Source organism: Vitis riparia, chromosome 4 (genome assembly GCF_004353265.1).
Source record: "Vitis riparia cultivar Riparia Gloire de Montpellier isolate 1030 chromosome 4, EGFV_Vit.rip_1.0, whole genome shotgun sequence".
Taxonomy (NCBI): domain Eukaryota; kingdom Viridiplantae; phylum Streptophyta; class Magnoliopsida; order Vitales; family Vitaceae; genus Vitis; species Vitis riparia.
In genome coordinates, this window is record NC_048434.1 from 2,942,824 (window position 1) to 2,963,474 (window position 20,651).

The window sequence follows — 20,651 nt, forward strand, 5'->3', positions numbered from 1 at the left end:
ATTTTCATTCTTTAATTCATTTGCATGTCCTTCTCATTTGGGTAACGATTCTTCTTTGCTCTTAATTTACTTGACTCCCTCTTTCCAAAAATGCCAATATAATATGGTATTAGTTGCAATGTCTACGTATACAAATATTTAATCCATATAGTATGTGTGTTAGGTACTGTTACACGTGTCTTTTCTTTTTTAAAATATGGGGATTCTTTGTCATTTTGCTGTATTATTTGTGAGCTAACAAACAAGCCCTTGGCATTGGCTGCGATCATGATAACTCATAGAAAATTTATTTTTCAAATTGTTACCTAATCCAATGGGAGAATCATGTCAACTCAAAATTCAAGCATAAATCAGGCAACAACCAAGTTAAAATTAGAGTAGTATCGGTCACTTTAGGAAGCGTTTTAAAAAAATTTAAATATTTAGTAAAATTTAAGAAATACTTTTAGACATCTGAAAAAATCATTATAGTATTATAAAATTACTCGTAGTTTTTTTTTGAAAAAACATTTAATAGATGATTCTTTTAAAAACATATTCAAAGAAAACAATTTTATAAAAAATACTTTGAATAAAACTACTATCAAACATACTCTAAAAACATCATTTGAAATTAATTTTGGTTGATTAAAATATTTTCATTAATAGTGTTTTCATGGGTTTAAAGATAATTCCTTAGTATCTGTTTAAATGTTTTTCCTTGGCATTGGAAAATAATAGTAATTTTTATATAAGATATAAGAACTCTTAAAACTTATATTAAAAGGGTAATGTTCCTAAAAACTATTTTAAAAAAAATATATCAAAGTATGAAAAATCTTTTACTATTTTAAATTTAAAATTTTTTAAGATGATTTTTAAAATCATTGAATAAATGTGTGGTTTTTTTACATGATGTTCTAACTTTTATACAAAATTTATTATTATTATTATTATTATTATTTTTTTTAAATAAGAAGTGTATTCTAATGGACATCTAAGTTCAGTTTGATAACTATTTTTAATAATAGTATTTTTTTTCTAACACAAAAAAAAAAAAAAACATGTTTGACAATAATTTTTTTTTTATTTTTTTGTTCTTAAGAATAAAAAAAAATGATATTCATACAACATTTTTTAATTGTTTTATGTTATTTTCATTTGTTTTATGAAGATTACTTTAAAAAATAATTATAAAAACACCTAGAATAATTAAAAATAAAACACTAAATATAAAAATTATTTTTAGAATATATTTAAAAATATTAAAAATATTTTAAGTTTTCAAATATACTTTTATTCTATAAAATATGATAGAACAACTTTCAAAAATTGTTTTCAAATTATTTTTCAGAACTACTTTTAAAAACAGTTATCAAATAGATCCTTTATATATTTATATCGAAACTAAAAATAAAATATTTTGATAGTATTTTTAATAATATATTATATAACATAAATTAAAAAATTCTCTTCATGTCACTCTAAACAAGCTCTAAGTCATATTTATTTACTATTTTTTGTTTAAAGAAAAATTGAGATGAAACTTCTTCGTGCGGTCAAAAATGTTTACATACTTTCAGAGATGTGCTGTCCTTTGCCCAACCATATAATTGCGCACGTGAATGAATGCTTATTCTTCACGACCATAAATTCTTACCTGCCTCTTCCGTAAAAGAGAAGCCATTTTCATGGTACGACAGCGCCATGACTCAGCAAAAAAAAATAATAATAATAATAAATAATAAAAAATAAAACAAGAAAACCATTTCTTCGTGATTTTAATATTTTATTTTATTTATAAAATACAATGGATTATAAAGTTTGAATCAGTATTATTACATATCACTTAAAATATCATCACTTAAAATATCAGGGGTTAAGTTGTTCAGTCAACTCGTGGGATTTGAAGGAAGCATCATCTCTTAAATAATGTTTTTTTTTAATGTAATGATTAACGAGTTTATCTTTATTATATATTCAACCATTTTATGTTTAGGGTTTCGGTTTTTTTAGTGAGTGTGACTATAATTAAGAACTTTTTTTAGAGTTTCACCGTTTGGATCATATCAATTGTTGAACCATGTTATTTTTTTTTTCTTTGTTTTTTCTTGATATGTGTACATGGTTTGGTTAACGAAACAAAGTGTAATTAATCGAGTTTATAATGATTCTAATTTTTGTTTAATATTAAGATTTACATTAATTAAATATATTTAAATTCATTTAAAATGTAGATGGATATTAGTTAAATATTTCTAAAATTGGAAATGGTGGCACTTCCTTATCGCATACGTGCCCATGTTACCAACAAATTGACAAAGGTTACATTATAAAAGAAAGGGACACTGAACTTATCCCAAAATCATAGAATTAATGTTGTCTTTTTAGTTTTTTCTTACTTGGGCTACATTGACATATTGGATAAGAGATTTATATAGAATAAGATTGTTTCTTTTTAAGAATACAACATTCAAAATCAAAGAATATATTCCATCTTTAAACCTTATCAAATAGAATAATTTAATCAAATCATGTATTTAAACGGGAAAGATTGTTTTTGGAATTTATATCGCATTCTTACACTACTAAATAAACATAGTGTTTGATAATTTGATATTCAAAAAAAGAAAAAATTGAAATTAAGAGTCTGTTTGATAATAATTTTGAGAAGCGCTTTCAATTTAAAAAATGTTTTTGAAAAACAATTAAGAATACGTTTAATAGTGATTTTATGAAAACGTTTTTAATTTTTTTAATATTTAAAATATTTTATTATTCAAGTATTAGAAATGTTAGAAACTTTTTCTATAATCATTCAAGGTATATTAAATATATAATAAAATTTAAAAAACATTTTGAAAAATCGGAAAAGTTATTTATAGTATTTTTTGAAGAAATATTTGATAGATAATTATTTTAAAAATAGTTTAAAAAATTACTTTAAGTAAAAACGCTGAAAATTCCTCTTTAAGTAATATTAAGACTTTTTATAGGAAAGACAAATAAAGAAAGATGGACGGAGGGCACGTAGGAAACTTCCAATGAACACGTAAATGTATATGATTTAATTATTGGGATGGTGTGGAATGAAGAGAGCAATTATTTGAAAAGGAGAGAAGAGGGAGATAGGGAGAGGTGGAGAGGGAGAAATTTTGGAAAGCATTTGGCAGGAAAAGCCTGGCCTTGGGGCAGTCTTGGAGATTTGTTTATGTGGTTTGTCTTGTGTCCACGCGAATGCAGAAGAAAATAAAGGCTTAAAGAGGAAAAGAAAGACACATGTAAATATCCTATGTATTATGCTTCCTGGCCACCTTTCTTCTCATCTGAAAAGGGCAAAAATCCAAAGCTAAAACAATCATGAGTCAAGAACTTTCCTTTTTTTTGGTTTAACACTAGTAGACAAGGGACAATTCCAAATAATTTTTTTAGTTAATTACAATTTATTTTTGACAAAAGAAGTTTCCTTTTACCAAATATTTAGCTATGTTTGGAATCCAAAAAAAAAAATAACAAAGGAACAATTTATAATTTCTTTTAAATTTAACAAAATCATTTTTCATAATTATTTTATTTTATTTTTTGAGCACTAAGTCTACCTTTAAGATTAAATATATATCTTAAATTGATATTATAAGAGATTTGTGACATCTCATATTGAATAAGAGAAAGTTTTTGATATTATATATGTATAAGTTTATTTTAATTTTATAAATATATTTTAAAGTCATAAGAACCTCTTTGAATGTAGAGTGAATGATATCTACATGATTGGATGCAAATGATTTGTTTTACCTCCGTAGAGGATATTTAGGGATATTTGTAATATCTCTTCATCTTATAGATGTTTACGATTTTTTGAATTCAAAGTATGATAATATTTATATAATTGATTACAAAATATCTTGTGTACAAGTCTTAATTAATAAAATATGACTCTTGATCAGGACTTTTAAAATATCTTGTGTTCAAGTCTTAATTAATAAAATATGGCTCTAATAAAATAAATTACATTAATGTAGAGTAGAGTAGAGTAAGACAGCAAATAAAGCACGAGTCAATGAAAGAGTTAAAAAAATTAAATTTACTGTTGAAGATAAGAATGAGTATAAGTTGGATCATATTCCACATTCCAATTTACCAACTCTGTGTGTAACAAAGACTAAAAGATATAATATGGTCAGAAATCAAGAAATCAAGAAACCCAGATGGTAATGTTGATTCTTCATGCATGTATCTTAATTGAACAAATATTTTACCCACACAGTAATGTTGATTCTTCTTCATGCATGTATCCTAATTGAAGAAATATTTTACCCACACAGTAATGTTGATTCTTCTTCATGCATGTATCCTAATTGAAGAAATATTTTACCCACACAGTAATGTTGATTCTTCATGCATGTATCTTAATTGAATAAATATTTTTTTTTAATTATATATTATTATTTATTCAACTTTTGGGCCTAACCCAAACATCATCATTGTAGTTTGAAGATTTTTTGTGCTCGTTTTACCACAATTTTCACAGTTCGAATCCATACAATTGAGGACCAATCAAAAGAAAAATCTTTTGATGGCTGTTTGGAAATAAAATAAAAAATAGTAATAGTAACGATGCATGCATAAGTGTGTATATCTCATTGATGATTTGAAAATATGTTTATATAATTAAAAACAGTTTATCCTTATACGAGACCAGAAATTTTCACTTATATTCGATGTGGGATATCATAAATATTTTTAATTGTGACCAAACAAACACTTCTCATTGAATTAAACAAATTCCTATGATTTTAAAACATGTCTATATAATTAAAAAAATTCATTCTTAAAAACTTTCATTTATATCTGATGTGAGATATCATAAATTCTTTCTATTATTTCATAAATTATAAGACCAAACTGACAAACTCTTCTCATTGAACCAAACAAATTCTTACACGAGTATATTAACTCTAATGTCATTCATAATAATTTTTATGTAAAATGTAAAAATATGAAATTATCTAATATTTTTACTATTTCAAATTTGAAATTTTTTTAAAGATACAAAATAAATTTATTTATTTAAATTAAGGGATTATAATTTTGATATAAAATTTATTAATATTTTTAAATTTTAAAAAAATTAAAATTTGTATCCAAATGTACACCCAATTTTCCAATTGTTTTTGGATTAGATTAACATTATCCATTAAATTTGAGCATTAATAATTAACAATTGTATGCCATGTTGGGTCAGGGATGATCATTACTTGCTCCAAATAAAGATATCCAGAACAGTACTATAATGTTTTTCTTTCCTAACAGGATAAAAAATTTCCACCCAATCTCCTACATTAATATATATTTTAATAAATTAAAGTTGGTGGTCAATTAGGGTTAGGGCTCTTAGGCCAAGGACCTCATCCACTTCTAAGTATAGAAGCTGGAGCTGTGAAGAGATTCCATATGTCATTATTGCTCATTAAAAATAACAATATTACTAAAAAAAGAAAGCAAAGTGTACCCTAGGCCTCTCTACTAATGCCTTCCACACCCAATTAATTTCAATTTAATAACTGTAAATAATTTTGGTCTCCTCAATTAATCACTGTTTTGAATTTACTTTTCTTAATTTATTGACATATAAAATATTTTGTCTATGATGAAAAATAATAGGGTTTGGGTCATGTGAACAAAAACTATATTGGTTTTTTTTTTTTTTTTTTTTTTTTTTTGAAAAAATATGGAATGGTCACGTATTGAAATTCTTTTTGCCTTGGTTGCCTCAAATCTGAAGGGTGTCTGTATGCAATGAGCAGAGTGGATATAAGGCAAGTGGGAAATCTTAGATGGATACTGTTACCCTCAATGGGGAAATTGTCACTATCACACCTCACCATGTTTCACCATCTGCCATCTGCCCAAAAGGAGAAATTAATTTGGGGTTTTTCACTGGAATTCAACCTTTCTGAGGCTTGAGTCTCTTGAACTTTTTGCATCCTTGCTCTTGGCTTGTCCTTTTGCATGGATTCTCAATTGGGAAAAAAATGATAATTTCCCTTTGTTTTTGGTTTTTTTTAGTTTTTACACAGAACCCAAGATGGGAATTGCCTAAAGAAGATGGTCAACTTCACTTGTATGAGAATTTTCATAGATGAATTGAGCTTTGAAGCTTTTGTTCCCTTGGAGTTCAGTAATCTTTTCCTTTCAGAGGAGAGAGAGAGAGGAGAGAGGGAGGCTTTAATGTGTTCGCACCAACCAAGAAAGAAAATTTATGACATTTAGCTCTTTCCACCCTAGCAATGTACAGTTAGATTCATTGAAGAGATTACATGGACACAGAGAGAAAGAGGAAGGTAATGAGAGAGGGGCGGGGGAGAGAGGGTTTTAGCCCTTTTAAAGAAAAATCACAAGGGCTCAAAAATGAAAACAAAAACAACAAAAAACAAAAGCAAGAAAATCAAAATCAGAGAAAACAAAAACAAAAACAAAAAAGAGACACACACAAGATGTTTTTTTTTTTTTTTGAACACTAATTATTATCCCACAAAAAGGCTTCAAAGCTACCGGGGATCAAACTCTCTGGCACCAGTAACTGTTCGGAGAAATACCCACAATCCTCGACACTCTGCAGCCATGGTGGAGGGTAGAGCCACCCATCAGCAGAGTCGTCGAACACGAAATCGGTCTTGGACTCCGGCGAGTCGAAACTCGGATCCAGATTGGGTAACTCGACGATTTCGCTCAATTCATCCGACGCCGTCGATAGGTCGATGGAGGACACCAATGACGACAATGATGAGGACGAGGAGGAGGATGACGGAGAGTCGAATTTATCCATCGCCGCGGCCTTGGCCGCGGCCGCTTGGACGTCGCGTGGAGCGAGTGAGACGGGGCGAGGCAGGGAGGCGGCTAGTTGGGGAAAATTGAGAATCGCGGAGTTTCCTTTGATGCTCAACGCCGCCACGTCGTGAGCTCTGGCAGCCATTTCAGGCGTAGGGAAAGTGCCGAGCCAGATACGCGATTTCTTGCGAGGCTCCCGAATTTCAGACACCCATTTGCCCCAGTTCCGCATTCTCACCCCCCGGTATACCGGGTGTTTGCTGGAGTCCCGGATTCTCTTCATCTTCTTCGACTCTGGCTCCGGTTTCGAGGAGTTGGGACGTGACTGAGACGAGCCAGGAGAGGACGGAGAGGATGAAGAAGAAGAGCCAGAGTTGGAACTGCTCTCAGTTTCAGAATTCAGCGGCTCAGCCATTGTAACTGACTGATCACTTGATTATAGAGCCCACAGCAGCCGTGTTTGATAACAGAGAAATAGAAAAATGCAAGTAAAAGAAAAAGAGAGAAAAGAAGTCTCGACAGAAGTGGGTGAATAGGTCTAGAAAGAGCTGAAATGATCGAAGTAGAGAGAGAGAGATATAGAAGCGTTAGAAGTGAAAGGAAAGTGAGGAGAACAAGCACCTTTGGTTAGCTACACCGTCAAGCTTTTTTCCCCATCATTTCCCAATGACTCACACAACACTTATAAGGCGCAGAGAGAGAAAGAAAAGAAGAGTTTCATAGGGTACCCCACAACGGAAATGGGTCACCCTGCTAGACCCAGAGTACAATGGGGTCTCTCTGCCCTCTACATTACCACGCAAAATACCTCTCTCCCATTTATTTCCACTTTCATCTTTTCCATGTTTTCACCTTTCCTTCACTGTTCATTTCTCCCTTATCTCCATCATATTTTATACATACCAAAAAATCTAGGCTATGCTTTCTGATATTGTTTATTGGTTATATTATTATAATGTTTGTGGCATGCAAGAGGTAACAAGCTAGGGTTTACATTGTGCCACGGTCCATATCAATGGGTCTTCAAATCCACGTACTACATATATAAAGGGGGCCGGGAGGTTTGGGCACTGAACCAAGGGCTTGAAATGTGCCGTTGTCCATGTTTCAATACTTGAGGCCTATATTGATTTGGTCCCAACTTGATGCTAGAGAACGACTCCAGAGATTTCATCCGTGGGTCCGATTTTCCCTGATTTTCCAAGAAAATACAACTCCTACAAATATTTTTTCTCATGATGCTTTTGTCTCACACGTATGAGCAGGAGATTTTGCACTGAAAACAAAAAATTTTATTAATTAATTTTTGTGGGGGTTTTTTTTTTAATCCAAAAATTTAAATATTATACTAAGTAGGGCCAATTATATTAATTTGTAAAAGGAATAAGAAATAATTGCACGAGGAGTGGTGACAAACCCGTCATTTTGAAGGAAAAAAAATAATTATTAAAGAGACAGACTTGCAGCATGAAAGTAACTTATACAAATATCTAAAAGTACATCTACTTTTATCCTGAGAAGAAAATGAGAAATTACAAATGATCACGTAAAGTAATGTACTAAACTTTTGAAAACGGAAGCTTTGAAACGTATTGGGTAAATTAAGGATATCGAATAAAACCTTAATATAAAATAATAAGATATTTTTGTAAAGTTAAAGGAAGACGGTGAGTAGCAAATGTATGACCTCCCAATGGGATCCGCTGAATTGGAGCCCAAGTAGCTGCTCATATTCTCATACAAAGAGGAAAGGACAGTGAGGAAACCAACTATGAACTCCTTTCAAGAAATGAATTGATGATCGGTTTGTGCTCCGATCTTCACTGGGGTGATACAAGTTTTGCTTGATCAATCTCCAATCTCCACATACCAAAACGTTGGTCACACGGTGGTTGGGTCCTGACCCTAGTCCATGTGGTTCAGACCATGCTCGAGTCCTCTACAGAACGTGGCCTGGCCAAACTTCTAAACTGGTCTAGCCCTCATTAAATGAAATTACCCCACATGCTAAACATGCAAGACCCTTCCGAACCAAATCAAGGGACCCTTCCCCAACAGGCTTCTAAAATCCGTATCCCTACGGATCTATATAAATCAAATCAGCATAAAGTAGTGTACGTGAAGAAAATTATGACCGCAAACGAATCCAAAAGACAATTTATCCTTGTTATCCGACTATGGTGTCTCGTGTCTCCATTCTCGTATCTTTAAGTGGGTTGAGACGAGAAATGAATGGAGAATAATCTTATTCAATGGATCAATCTCCATAAAATGAATGAGTTATTTTTTTCTTGGCAGATATGATATATGCTGTGGCCCAGAAGAAGTTGAATTGTACCTCCGGAATTGAGCTGTTTGATGCGAACAAAATTTTGGACTAATGGTTAGAATCTATAGATCTCCAGGTACCGGTGATATGACCCCGCTCCGAAACTTGAATTCGTGACCACAAATTTGGATCATAGGTATGAGTATGCGACCGGAATGGCTCAGCACATGGGACATATCTAATTGTGAGTGACCCAAAGATTAACCCTACCATCCTTACAGGTGAAATTAGAGTTCGTATTTTACCGTGTTCACACCTAAATTTCTGGTTTGAGGGCTATGTTTGTACCAGCATGTTTGCTACCAGCACAGCTCTTAAACCCTGGTTGCAGCGGGGTTGGTAAAGGCTTTTCTCAACCATACAATTTCCCCCCCCCCCCCGCCCCTCCTTTTAATTGATTCAATGCATTCATTCATCAAGTAAGTGTCACGATTAAAATCCCGACTTAAGTGAAATTTTGTAATCTTACTTGTGATAAGTACTTCAAAAACATTAATAAACGAGAGATGGAATGAATTTCTATTTCTCGTTCTTATTTCATATTTTAGTATTCCAAACATACCCGATACGTATCACGTATCGTGTATATGACTAGATTGTGAACATGGTTATGATCTCTTCACAATAAACAATGGATGAAATTTTTGTGGGGTATTATAGAAGCAAATGTGAGCCACTACAATAAGAGAAAATTTGTGATGCATGGCTAGAATGGAGGATTTGACCTAAAGGATCCATCCAGGGGCCAAGGACATGGCAACCCTAGGCCAAAGGTCCGGTGGTTAGGTGCATTGAAATGTCCTTAATAGAAATAATAAGGCACCTAACTTGTACATGTTTCAATCAATCAAACTGGTGGGATAAAGCCTCCATTTATCTCTAATTACATGTTACCTTCTGGATGAGACGGCACCGTTTTAAATTCATGCCTCAGGATTGGTAAAAATTGTGAACAAGGGTGATTCTGTGGGGAAACTAGACTAGGGTAGTCAAATTAGGGCTTGAATTAGGACCATTCAGGGAGGGTCCTTTAAATGAAGGGCCTTAAATTCAGTGGGGTTCTTCTAGGATTTTTTTTCAACAGTCAACAAATGAATGAGTACAGTACACTCTTTGATGGTAACCTTATGAGTAAAAACGACACCGTTGCATTCTATGGTACTTAATTTCAAACGACAAAAGTATATATGGCTGAAGTTTACCAAACCAAAGGAAATGAAAATTTGAAATTGGGAGATATGAAATAGTCAAATAAGGGAATCGGCTATGGCACTACGCCACTACTTGAGCTAGGACCATGAAAGACTGGCCCTATAAATGAAGGCGGGGCCTTAAATTCAGTGGGGGTCCTTTAGGATTTTCAATGACACAAGGAATGCAGTACAAAAACCTTTGCCCTTTGCCTTGAGTCCTTGACCCTGCATTGGTATTTGGTACCATACATATTCCTTGGTTTTTATGAGATTAATAGTACATCTACTGTTTAACCCTAACGACTTCTTGAAAAACCCCATATTGGGAAAACCCCAGAAGACGATGATCAGACAATGAGGGAAGACTGAACAGCCAGAGACTATCACAAAACTTGCCAAACCCCTACTCAAGATCTTGCCATGCTGAGTTTTCCAAATATAGGACAAGGGTACCTTTTTCTTTCCTATTTTTTTTCTTCTTGAGGGATAGAGCTAGGTCTTTCTAGTTTATACTTTCACTATTATCTTGAGGAATGGGGTAGGGATCCTAGGGGAATTAAATAAAGTAATTACTGTGTTTTTGGGTGGCCATCTAATTAATGATTTGTCTCCATGAAACATGACCAAACAAAATATTTTTGTGTGGCTGTAAATTTCTTGTCTAAATTTTAGGTACCCACAATCCCACATGCCCAATTACTAAGCTGGTTGAGTGTTGAAGTTTAAATGAGTCAGTCCAACCTAAATTTTTATGCAGAAAATATAATACCATTCAAAAGCAATAGTGCAGTTCCCTCTAAACCATAAATTCTCCAGTCTTAACAAACAGCAGGATTTTTTGGGCTGCTTTTGGGTTCTTGCTGCATTACATCTTCTGTTTGGGCTGTTTTAGGGTTAAAATATAGAAAGTAAAATGGATTGCACTTGATCTATGGATCAGTGGAAGTTTGAGAACTCAGTTCAGAAGGCATACTGGCCTTTCCAAACCTAGAGACACCCCCCATTTCATATATGGTTGATGCCTTTATGGTAGGCTATTTATGATTCACAGGAAAATCTAAGTAGCTGTGCTCTACTCATTTAATATTGGCCCAAAAACATGACAGTACTCTCCTGAAATAATACCTTTGCAAAACTTTACATAGTCCAAATTTCCAATTTTGTTTATTTCTTCACCAAACAGGACCTCAGGCTCCCAACTGCCAGTGGTGGCTATTTTTTGGTTTGGCCTGGTCTGCATTGGATTGCGGACCGGCCTCATACTAACCTACATGCAGTGCCCATGCATGGACTAATTAATAATTCCTAATCTCGTACAAATGCATTCCTCTGATCATCTTCTATTTATTTCTTCTGTACATTTCACATGTAATGGATGTGGCCTACATGCTCATGAGGGTTAAAAAAATATGCAGACTGTTTCGAAGTTCTGATATGAATCATGAGCACTGCTCTGCTATGTGAGCCAGCAGCAGCCAGAAAAGCTCATGCTTTTCTACCAAAGCTCCATAACACCGTGCCTTGATGGACTACAAGTACCTTCCCATCTTTGAATGCAGTTGCTATCCATGGCTTTCACCATTAAAGGCATGTGATGACCTTCCATGAACCAGATGTCAGGCACACATACAGTGGGGACCCTCCACATTTAATTGGCCACCATCAGCCAAAAAGTGAACCGATTATTAAGACTGAACTGGACCATTTATAGGTGAAGTTAACCTAGACGGGTGATTGAGACCACAGTCTTATCAATCCCACTGCTGAAGAACAAATTAGAGAACCCATATTTTGTTTAAGGGAACTAGCTGAAGGAGCTAAATCAACCGGTAAATCATGCTAAAAAGACTCTGTATTGAATGCTAGTTAGGGTAATATTTCTATGCTTAGGTTTGAAAAAACTTGAGCAATGTGTTGATGTTACATGTAGTATCAGGTTAAGTCAGAATGGCATGTTGTGGAGCAATAAAAAAAGAAGAAGAAGCCGAAAATTGTCTCTGCTTATTGTTTCCATAAATTAGACAATATAAAGAATGTCATTATCTATCATTTGTTTGGTTGTTTCAGAACACTGGCCTTTCCCAGTCAAATTCAAAGGAATCTAACTCGAGTGATCCTCTAGGAATACAATGCTACAAACAGCAAGAGAGGATTTTTCCATCCTAGGCTTTCCTCTTCTTGGGACTCAAAATGAAATCATCATCATCATCGCTGTCATTTGTGATTCTTTTCTTGGCTTTAATGTCGCCATTCTTTGATGTCTGCTGTGGCCTTTGTGAACTCTCAGGTCTACTGGGTGGTTTTGGAGATTTAACAGGAGTTCCCATTCGAAGTTGCTTTTGTCTCCTCTGTTTCTTTTCATATGCCTTTTTGGCTTTCTCGGGGGACAACAACCCATGCTCCATCATCCTGCAAATTGATATGTTAATATTTAACACGGTGGAATTAAAAACTGAATGTTTGCCTGATCTACAAAAAAAAAAATTTCATGATCTTTGGATAGTTGGATTTTGATTATGGCATAGGATTAGAAGTCATTGGCCAATGTTACCAGAATACTTATAAAATGAACAGGGTTCTAACCATGTATAACACTTGGACACTCGGCAAGAGACTCTTCATATCATATGGCATTCCAAGCTATAATCAGCAAAATGTGTTACTCTTGGGTTTGCCTAGACAAGGTCTAACATCATGGATATGCATATACCAGGTGCCTAACCTATCTTCTTTCCATTACAGTTTTTAGTACTAGTCCTTGTAGATTTAGAATTAAAAATATGATATAACATACGCCATGACTTTTGGAAGTAGACATTTCTGAGACCAATGGACATCATCTGAACTTTGCACCCATTCCATTTACCGAGGGGATGATGCCATTCATGACAATTCCACTCCTAGTCGGAGCAGTATAAAGTCCAAAAGCCACCACTGGTCATTTCCTGATCTAACATATCTTTGAAGATTGGATGAATCATCCAAACATAAGCAATTTACTCAGAGAAATACCAAGATGGTTGAGTCAGTCAGACCAAGAAAGCAATGGGAGCAGTTGGGCCACTGATCAAATTATTTGTTGATCGAGTGGTTCCCCCCTTTTGTATGCTTATGTTACTATCAAGGAATCTCAAGTCAAAACAGGAGACTTTTTTAGGCCTGTTTGTAAGAATTGACAAGTTGAGGAGAGGAGGAAGATGCAAGGGCAATTCAAAGTCCAAAATCAGATATTTGGAGGAAAATTCAGGACAAACCTTAGGACCTCCTGTGACACAATAGATTACGTATCTACATCTTTTTCCTTAGTTCAAAGAATGTATTTCTCGTTTCCAATTTTTTTTTTTTTTTTATAAATAAAATTACAAAAGCAACATTATATCTTGAGTATCTATTAAATAACAAAAAATCCTACAGTGACAATAAAATTGCTGGAATTATGTATGGTCATGTCAAACAAACAATGTGAAACCAATTGATGGAATGCAAGAAACCCTGTATAGACTCGTGCCGGAAAAACTAGAATCAGAAAGAAGGCCAAAAGCTAGATAAGCGCCAACACTGGGAACAAAACTTACATCAATTACAAGTCAGGGCAAAACTCTTGAAAAGGAAAATTCAGTTAAATAAACAATTGCTTAGGATTCTAGAAATACATTTTGTTGCTGTCCATTTTCTTATATCATTAACCTAGTTTATAGAAGATAATTGCATCACAAATTAAATTTTTATAATAATAATAAAATAAAAATAAAAACTCTTTCTTTTCTACTTATGGGTTGCAACCTTCCCATTATGAAGAGATATAAGCATGGAGGAGACAAATAAACAGTCATGGGATGTGGGTGCTTTGGCAAAAGTGAGGGTAGAGCAGCCTGAAAAGGAAGAGTGTAGAGTGTTGTAGGAGGCACTACATAGCGAAAGAGGAAACCTAAAGACAGCCAGGCTAGAATTTAGAATCCAATGAAAGAGGGCCATTCAAATGGTGTCACTTGAGGCCTTACAAGGCAGTTTGGCATGTGTAGGCCTACAAGTCAGGCTGCCGTAGAGAGTCACTGAGTTCAGAGCCACACAGAGGCATGTGGAGCCACCAACTGAATGCCAACGAGGACAGGAGTCTACAAGGCTAGTAGCAGGAAAACTAGTGATCAAGTAGACACTAGAAAAAGAATGTCAAGCAATAAATATCAAAGACACAACAAAGTACGCTTCTCAGGTGGGCCAGTGGATCAGAAGAGCACCTGTCCTAAAAGGTCTCTACTAAGTACAGAGCCAACATTCCGAAGTCGTTCAATATAGCAAGCAGTAAGGTCACTTTGACCTGCCCTTGACAGGAGGAGAGCCCAACCAAAGTTCCCAGGGCCCTGATCCCAGGCCAAGAAAGTGCAACATGTCAGAATGCAAAGGCATATCTGATGGAAACTTCAGATCAGTAGCTTTGATGATACACAATTTCCCAGCATCCAAGATAAGACAGGAATTTGGAGAAATAACTCATTTGGGCCCTCACATGTTGCTGTCTTGATGAACAATGTGCAATGTTGCAAATAACCCACAATATGGGTGTAGATTGTGTCATCATCAACAAGATGATTTATCTACTTTCAACAGGATTTGTCCTGGTGTTCAGGAAACAGAAACAAATGGAAGTTAATTTGATTCCATTTGAGCAAATGGAAGCAAATTAACACAAGATACTTGCAAACCGTAAGCACCTGAAGTAACCCAAGTTAACGGTATGTCCTTATTAGAGCTACCAGTAAACTAGGTGAAAATACAATTACAGTAAAGGAATCAGCTCTATAAGAATGCATTACCCATGGCTCAGGAAACCAAATCCAAGACAAAGAACTAAAAAAATGAAAACTACCACTAAAGAGACAAGGGCTGAATCTTGAACTAAAGTAAGAAAATTGGATAACCTTTATAACACTTGTAAGAGTGGGAAAGCAGAAAGCCCACAAGTTGCAGACATCACTAACCATCCTCTGCAGAAACCTCAACAAAAAACAAAGTACACCAAGAAACTACTAGAGATATCAGAAAGTTGATGTTGGATGGGATTACTAACGACGGGTAACTGATTTGAATTTCCCCACCAAAAGATTGACTTGATTTAAGATGGGCCCGTTGAAATACTTCTTTCATTCTATATATAATAACTAAAGCCTCCTTGTTTTGACTGCTGATGGTTATAAAAACTGTTAGTTGTTCTGTATACGAGGATCCTCCCTGCAAAAATATTATAGTTTAAATCGATATGGCTCCATGGCAATATTTCCTTCGTTCTTTATCTGATATTAAGTGCTAGCTCCCCTTGCTTTGATTGCTGACAGTAGCTTGTATTCCCTATGCTTTTTCTGTACGAAGTGGCACCCTTATTGTATTACATGATTTTCTAGTGGTTTTCTTGGTGGATTTTTCTGTGTTTGAAGTATCTATTTGAGTAAGGTGCAAAAGGTGTGTGTGCAAACCAATGTACCAACCCAACCTGATAAAGGTGAGTCAAGTCAGGTTTTTATCATAGATTGGTGGATTCTAGATAGAAAAATTAGATCCAAACTTAGGAGAGCCTGATTTTATGTTGATAGATAAACCAACTCTAATGTTGAACTTAACTCACTGAACCAAACCTAATCCAGTTGTTTGTGTGGAGCTCATTTCACCTTGGTACTCTATGTAGGGTCACAATTTTCATTAAATCACAGCTTAACATGTATTTAGTAATATTTAAAAAAGATGGTCTTCCTCGTCCTCCCTGTTTTCACTTCACCTTAACCATAACATCCAAAGGCACAGTCGAACTATCTCAACCAAGAATCATCTAGCTTCTAATTGGCACTCTCTGTAACACCTGTGAATGCAATCATTTCTAACTTTGACCATTCTTGTCTTGCCACTTATCTGTCTCAACATTCTCATTTCTGGTGGGCTTATCTCAAGCAAATTTTGTCTCACACGCACCTGCATTCTATGTCATAAAGGATGGCTCGTCTTATCATCTTACAGAATTTTCTCTTCATTCTAATAGGTGCATGAGAAAAAATCAATAGGCACAGAGCTTCCAATCCCTACCAACCTAATGTCAATTCTTTCATATACACATTGATTAGTTATTGACTCTGAAAAGTAAGAAAACACCCTAGGTCAGTTCAGTTTTGGCCTTTTGGGCTTGACGCAGAAACTAGAAGCCAATTAATTTATTTTTTTTAAACCCTCACGTGATATCAATGTGAATGAAAATCTCCAGGGAAACTCTTTTTCAGATGCAAAATTCCTATTATATTGAAGTGTCATGTGGGGTTTAACTTGTGATCTCTATTTGGAGAAGTACGTTTTATAATGGAAGAGAATCGCATTTATCATAAACTAACTGCTGAAATACCAATTGGGTAGCCAGTGGCAACAATTAGAAGCTCATATTAGAATCTTATGCTCTGGCTCTCAAATTCAAGGAACCCTTGATTATCAACAGTGGTAGAATTGGATAACATGATAAAACTTAGGCAAGTGCCCATGACCCACCCTCAGCGCATCATTCAAATTAAAACATGACTAATCTCTTATGGAGAAAGTTCATTCAACAGCTATATAGTACATCATCAGGGTAAAATCCATTCTTCCATTTTGTGGCAAGGGGATGCAACTCCAAAGAATAATGGAGAGAAAGAAGAATTAGTTACTGGATGATTAGGGGTATGCAACACTTGCATAGAAGGCATGATTCTAGAAACTTTCTGCATATTCTATTACAGTGTTAAGATTGCACATAATACCTTCTTTATTGTAAATCATAAGGTTTTTTATTGATACTAATTCGTAGTCTTGGTGGGAAAAGTCAAGGAGAAAGAAAAGAAATATCTAGTTTAAAATAAAGTCATGGACAATATCAGTACAAAGGAAATTATAGAGGCCAACTACACTATGAAGCTCAAAAACAAAATCCACAAAGAAATAGATGTAAATGAACTAAAACATCACAAGCCTATGAAGCCGCATGTCAGTTACCTAGCTGAAAATAGCCTAGCTGACCAATTAACCAACCTTAAATATTAACCTATAAGCTTAGATGTGCACAGGCACTGGCAAGGCCTGGCCTAAACAACATTAGTTCACCCGATACCCAATAATCTCCTTCTAAGATAACTAGTACTTCCTCTTTCAGTTTTGAGAGCTTCATTAGCAATAATCATCAAATGTCCCACATGATTTCTGTGACATCATTTATATAACCTTGCAATAGGTGCAAGCAAGAAATTTAGTTACTTGCTTTCCTACTATCTAAGAATTTAGCAAAGCAAATAAACTGAAGCAAAGATTCAGGACTTTGGAGGTTGAAAATTCATAGAATTTTAACTTCAGTAAATCTCAGCATTAATTAACAAAATATCCAAACAAACAACGAAACTCACCAAAATTCTGCCATTTCACTTGATGGAATCTGTTTTGATAATGATTCATAGAATATCCTCAGCGGTTCCCTCTGTCAAAAAGAAACAGATAACAAAGGAGAGTGAATGCGTGAATGGGGTTTCATGACCATATACACACTTTAAAAGAGGAGCCATAGCAGAAAAAATGTGATGGGTCCAGAACCTCTTCAGGAGGATCATGTTTCTGGCCAGGCAAAGTGTACACTTTCTTCTCTCTCACTTTAACAGTTGTTGTGGTCTTTGTTGTGGTTTTTGAGGAACTTGATGCGGATTTTGATTTTACCTTCATTTAGAAATATCAATTGAAGCATATCACACCAAAAATTATATCAAGAAAACTGAATAAAAGAGATAAAGACAGCATTGTCAGGTATCAAGAAACTGGTTTAATAAACACAGATGGTACCTCAAATCACCCTTGTAGATAATCCAAAGCAATTAAGAATATAATATACCCAAATCCTCCAATTCATCACTGAACTATTGGAAACAATTTAGGGACTCAAAACCAAACTGTCCAATGCATTGAAAATAAGCAGAGAATTAAAAAATTCACATGTCCAATTCACCCATTTCACCTGAAAACAAGAAATTCAGAAACTAAAATATTTTGTGACAAATTCAGAGACCCAGAAATTCCCAGATCAGAAAAAGAAACCTAAAATGCCCAATTCAGAAATTCATAATCCCAAAGCACCCAATCCATTAAAACAAGCAAAACAATTCAGAAACCCACACCCCCAAAACACACAAATCCCTGAAACAATCAAAGCAATTCATAAACTCAGCAAACCAAAACAACCAACTGAAAAGCAGACCAGCATAAACCCCCCATAAAGCAAATCTGAATCACAAAAAGCTCAAAATTTGCAGGTGGGTACCTCAGATTTTGTGACAGTTAATACAGATTTTTGCTTTGAATCAACAGTAGGTTTGGTTGAGCCCTCAGTCTTCTTCTTGGTGACAGGCACAACAGCCTTTCCCTTTGAAGAAGAATCAGGGGCATTGGGCTTCACCTTTGTAGACATTTTCAGAGCTCTGCTATTGATCTGCTGATGATGAATCTCCCCTCTTCTTCTAGCTTACCTAAGCCTCTCATTGAAGAAGAAGAAGAAGAAGATGAAGAAGATGCATCAGCTCCCTGTAATCCACAATTCCTCTGTGTGCCAAATAATAATAATATATTTGAATATTATAATTTAAAAAAAAAAAAAAAAACATTGATTGACTGGTTAATGTTAGTTCTTTTACTGCTCCAGAGGTCGTTAAAATTTGCAGCAGACCTTCATAAAAAGACTGTTTTCTCCTTACCTTTCTGATGTGGACTGGTCTAAAAGCCTATTTGGGCTGGTAGATGCTGGGCAAAATAGTCAAGTTGTGATAGTGGAGCAAATGCTAATAAGGGAGGATCATTGTAATCTCTCTCTTTTACAGATGTGTGATTGGTTTTTCACCGGATTCATGCGATCTAATCGAGGAAAGTTTTTGATCGAACGGTTAGGAGAGTACGGTCATAGAGATTTAACGTGAGGAGACGAGTAGGTGAACATCATTACACTAACTTTCATGGGAAGCACGTGCGAATAATACGTGTCTAAGGCAACGCACTGTCTTTGATGGATTTCACGAAATTTAATGGCTGATTTTACGTCCGAATCTCCCAAAAATGGAAAACTGAAACAACGACAGCTTATTTGTAAAATAGCCCTTTATCTTCAAGAATTCATCAAATAGCCCTAAAAACTATTAAGATATTACAATCGAACCCTCGCACCCAAATTTTTTTTAAAAAAAATTAAGTAAATTAAAGAATGAATATACAACATGACGTTCGATAGGCCTTTACTCCAAACATGAGTGCTTTTTGTCTACCTTAATCATCCTTATCCGTGTTTGATCTAAGAATTACAAACTTTTCCTGAGTTTAAGATGAATATAATTGAATTTTGATCAAATTAATATGAACTTGGATAATCTATTTAATAAATAGATAGTCTTTGGATTAATCAATAAAACACGAATTTCATCCGAACTAATCCATTTAATAATCTACCTTATTAAATTAATTATAACTCTAAGCTATTTAGTTTATATTTGATTCATTTTAAATTGACTTATGTAATAAAACACGGCATACTCTAACATGACACGAATAGGGATTTATTAATATAAATTGTCACCCCTAATTTCATCATATTCCCCAATGAAACCTTGTTCCCATTGGGTATTAAACCATTTCCCAACAAATTAACCTTTAGATGAATTAATCATGACAGTTAAAAGTATATAATAAAATCTAAACCAATTGACAATGGTACGGACAATGTAACGAGAAGCAATGAGATTAAAATGGACATGTCCTCCAACCTAATTGGTCGTGAAGGCAAGTATATTTAGCCCATGGCATTGAGAAGTAAATGTATGTATTATAAAGAATTCTGAATCTAAATCTCCTTCTTGTCTACCTGCTCTATGCTCTCTCATTCAGTGGCTTCTAGCTCCAAAAACAGTCTTTATTCCTCCCTAACTGAAGTGGTTGTTTGGGTTTAATTTACTCATTTGGAAGAGTCTATTGTACCTAACGGAGTGGAGAATCATGTGAAACAAATAATACTTGGCAGGCTTAGCATGCTACAGACAATGCTGTCATACCTGTTTGACTCTCATCTGCATCTCCGAGTACCTCTTCCCTGGGATTGAAAGGAGCATGCTCTTTAAATTTGGAATGTCCCTGTACAGGATGAAAACAGAAAAGGATTCCCAGTTCAAAACCTCCAAAAATGGAGGAACAAAGTTGTCGGAGGCGGCCGATGACCAGCACACATTCATAGGAAGTGGCTTCCACCACTTGCGGGCTGTTCTCTTCCTAGCCGTTTGGGCAAATACAGT

At 34.6% G+C, this 20,651-nt stretch overlaps 2 protein-coding genes across 2 annotated transcripts; both read right to left on the bottom strand.

Moving 5' to 3' along the window:
* Positions 1-6,213: 6,213 nt before the first annotated feature.
* LOC117912172 (ethylene-responsive transcription factor TINY-like) lies at positions 6,214-7,541 on the bottom strand. The gene has a single exon (XM_034826665.1). It carries the CDS (start codon positions 7,223-7,225, stop codon positions 6,500-6,502), a length of 726 nt encoding a protein of 241 aa, XP_034682556.1. The 5' UTR covers positions 7,226-7,541; the 3' UTR covers positions 6,214-6,499.
* Positions 7,542-12,311: 4,770 nt separating this feature from the next.
* Positions 12,312-18,919, bottom strand: LOC117913519. The gene is made up of 4 exons (XM_034828515.1): positions 18,644-18,919; positions 17,926-18,045; positions 17,742-17,812; positions 12,312-12,741 (listed from the first exon to the last, which is right to left on the bottom strand). The coding sequence occupies exons 1-4, from the start codon at positions 18,788-18,790 to the stop codon at positions 12,495-12,497; spliced, it is 585 nt and encodes a 194-aa protein (XP_034684406.1). The 5' UTR covers positions 18,791-18,919; the 3' UTR covers positions 12,312-12,494.
* Between the last annotated feature and the right edge of the window lie 1,732 nt (positions 18,920-20,651).

Bases quoted from the DNA above. Each gene is read 5' to 3' on its own strand.
- LOC117912172 (XM_034826665.1), bottom strand. From the start codon at position 7,225: ATGGCTGAGCCGCTGAATTCTGAAACTGAGAGCAGTTCCAACTCTGGC.
- LOC117913519 (XM_034828515.1), bottom strand. From the start codon at position 18,790: ATGTCTACAAAGGTGAAGCCCAATGCCCCTGATTCTTCTTCAAAGGGA. The intron at 17,813-17,925 runs GTTCTGGACCCA...TCTTTTTGACAG, and splicing joins AACATGATCCTCCTGAAGAG to AGGGAACCGCTGAGGATATT. The intron at 12,742-17,741 runs GTGAGTTTCGTT...ATCAATTTGCAG, and splicing joins AGTGAAATGGCAGAATTTTG to GATGATGGAGCATGGGTTGT.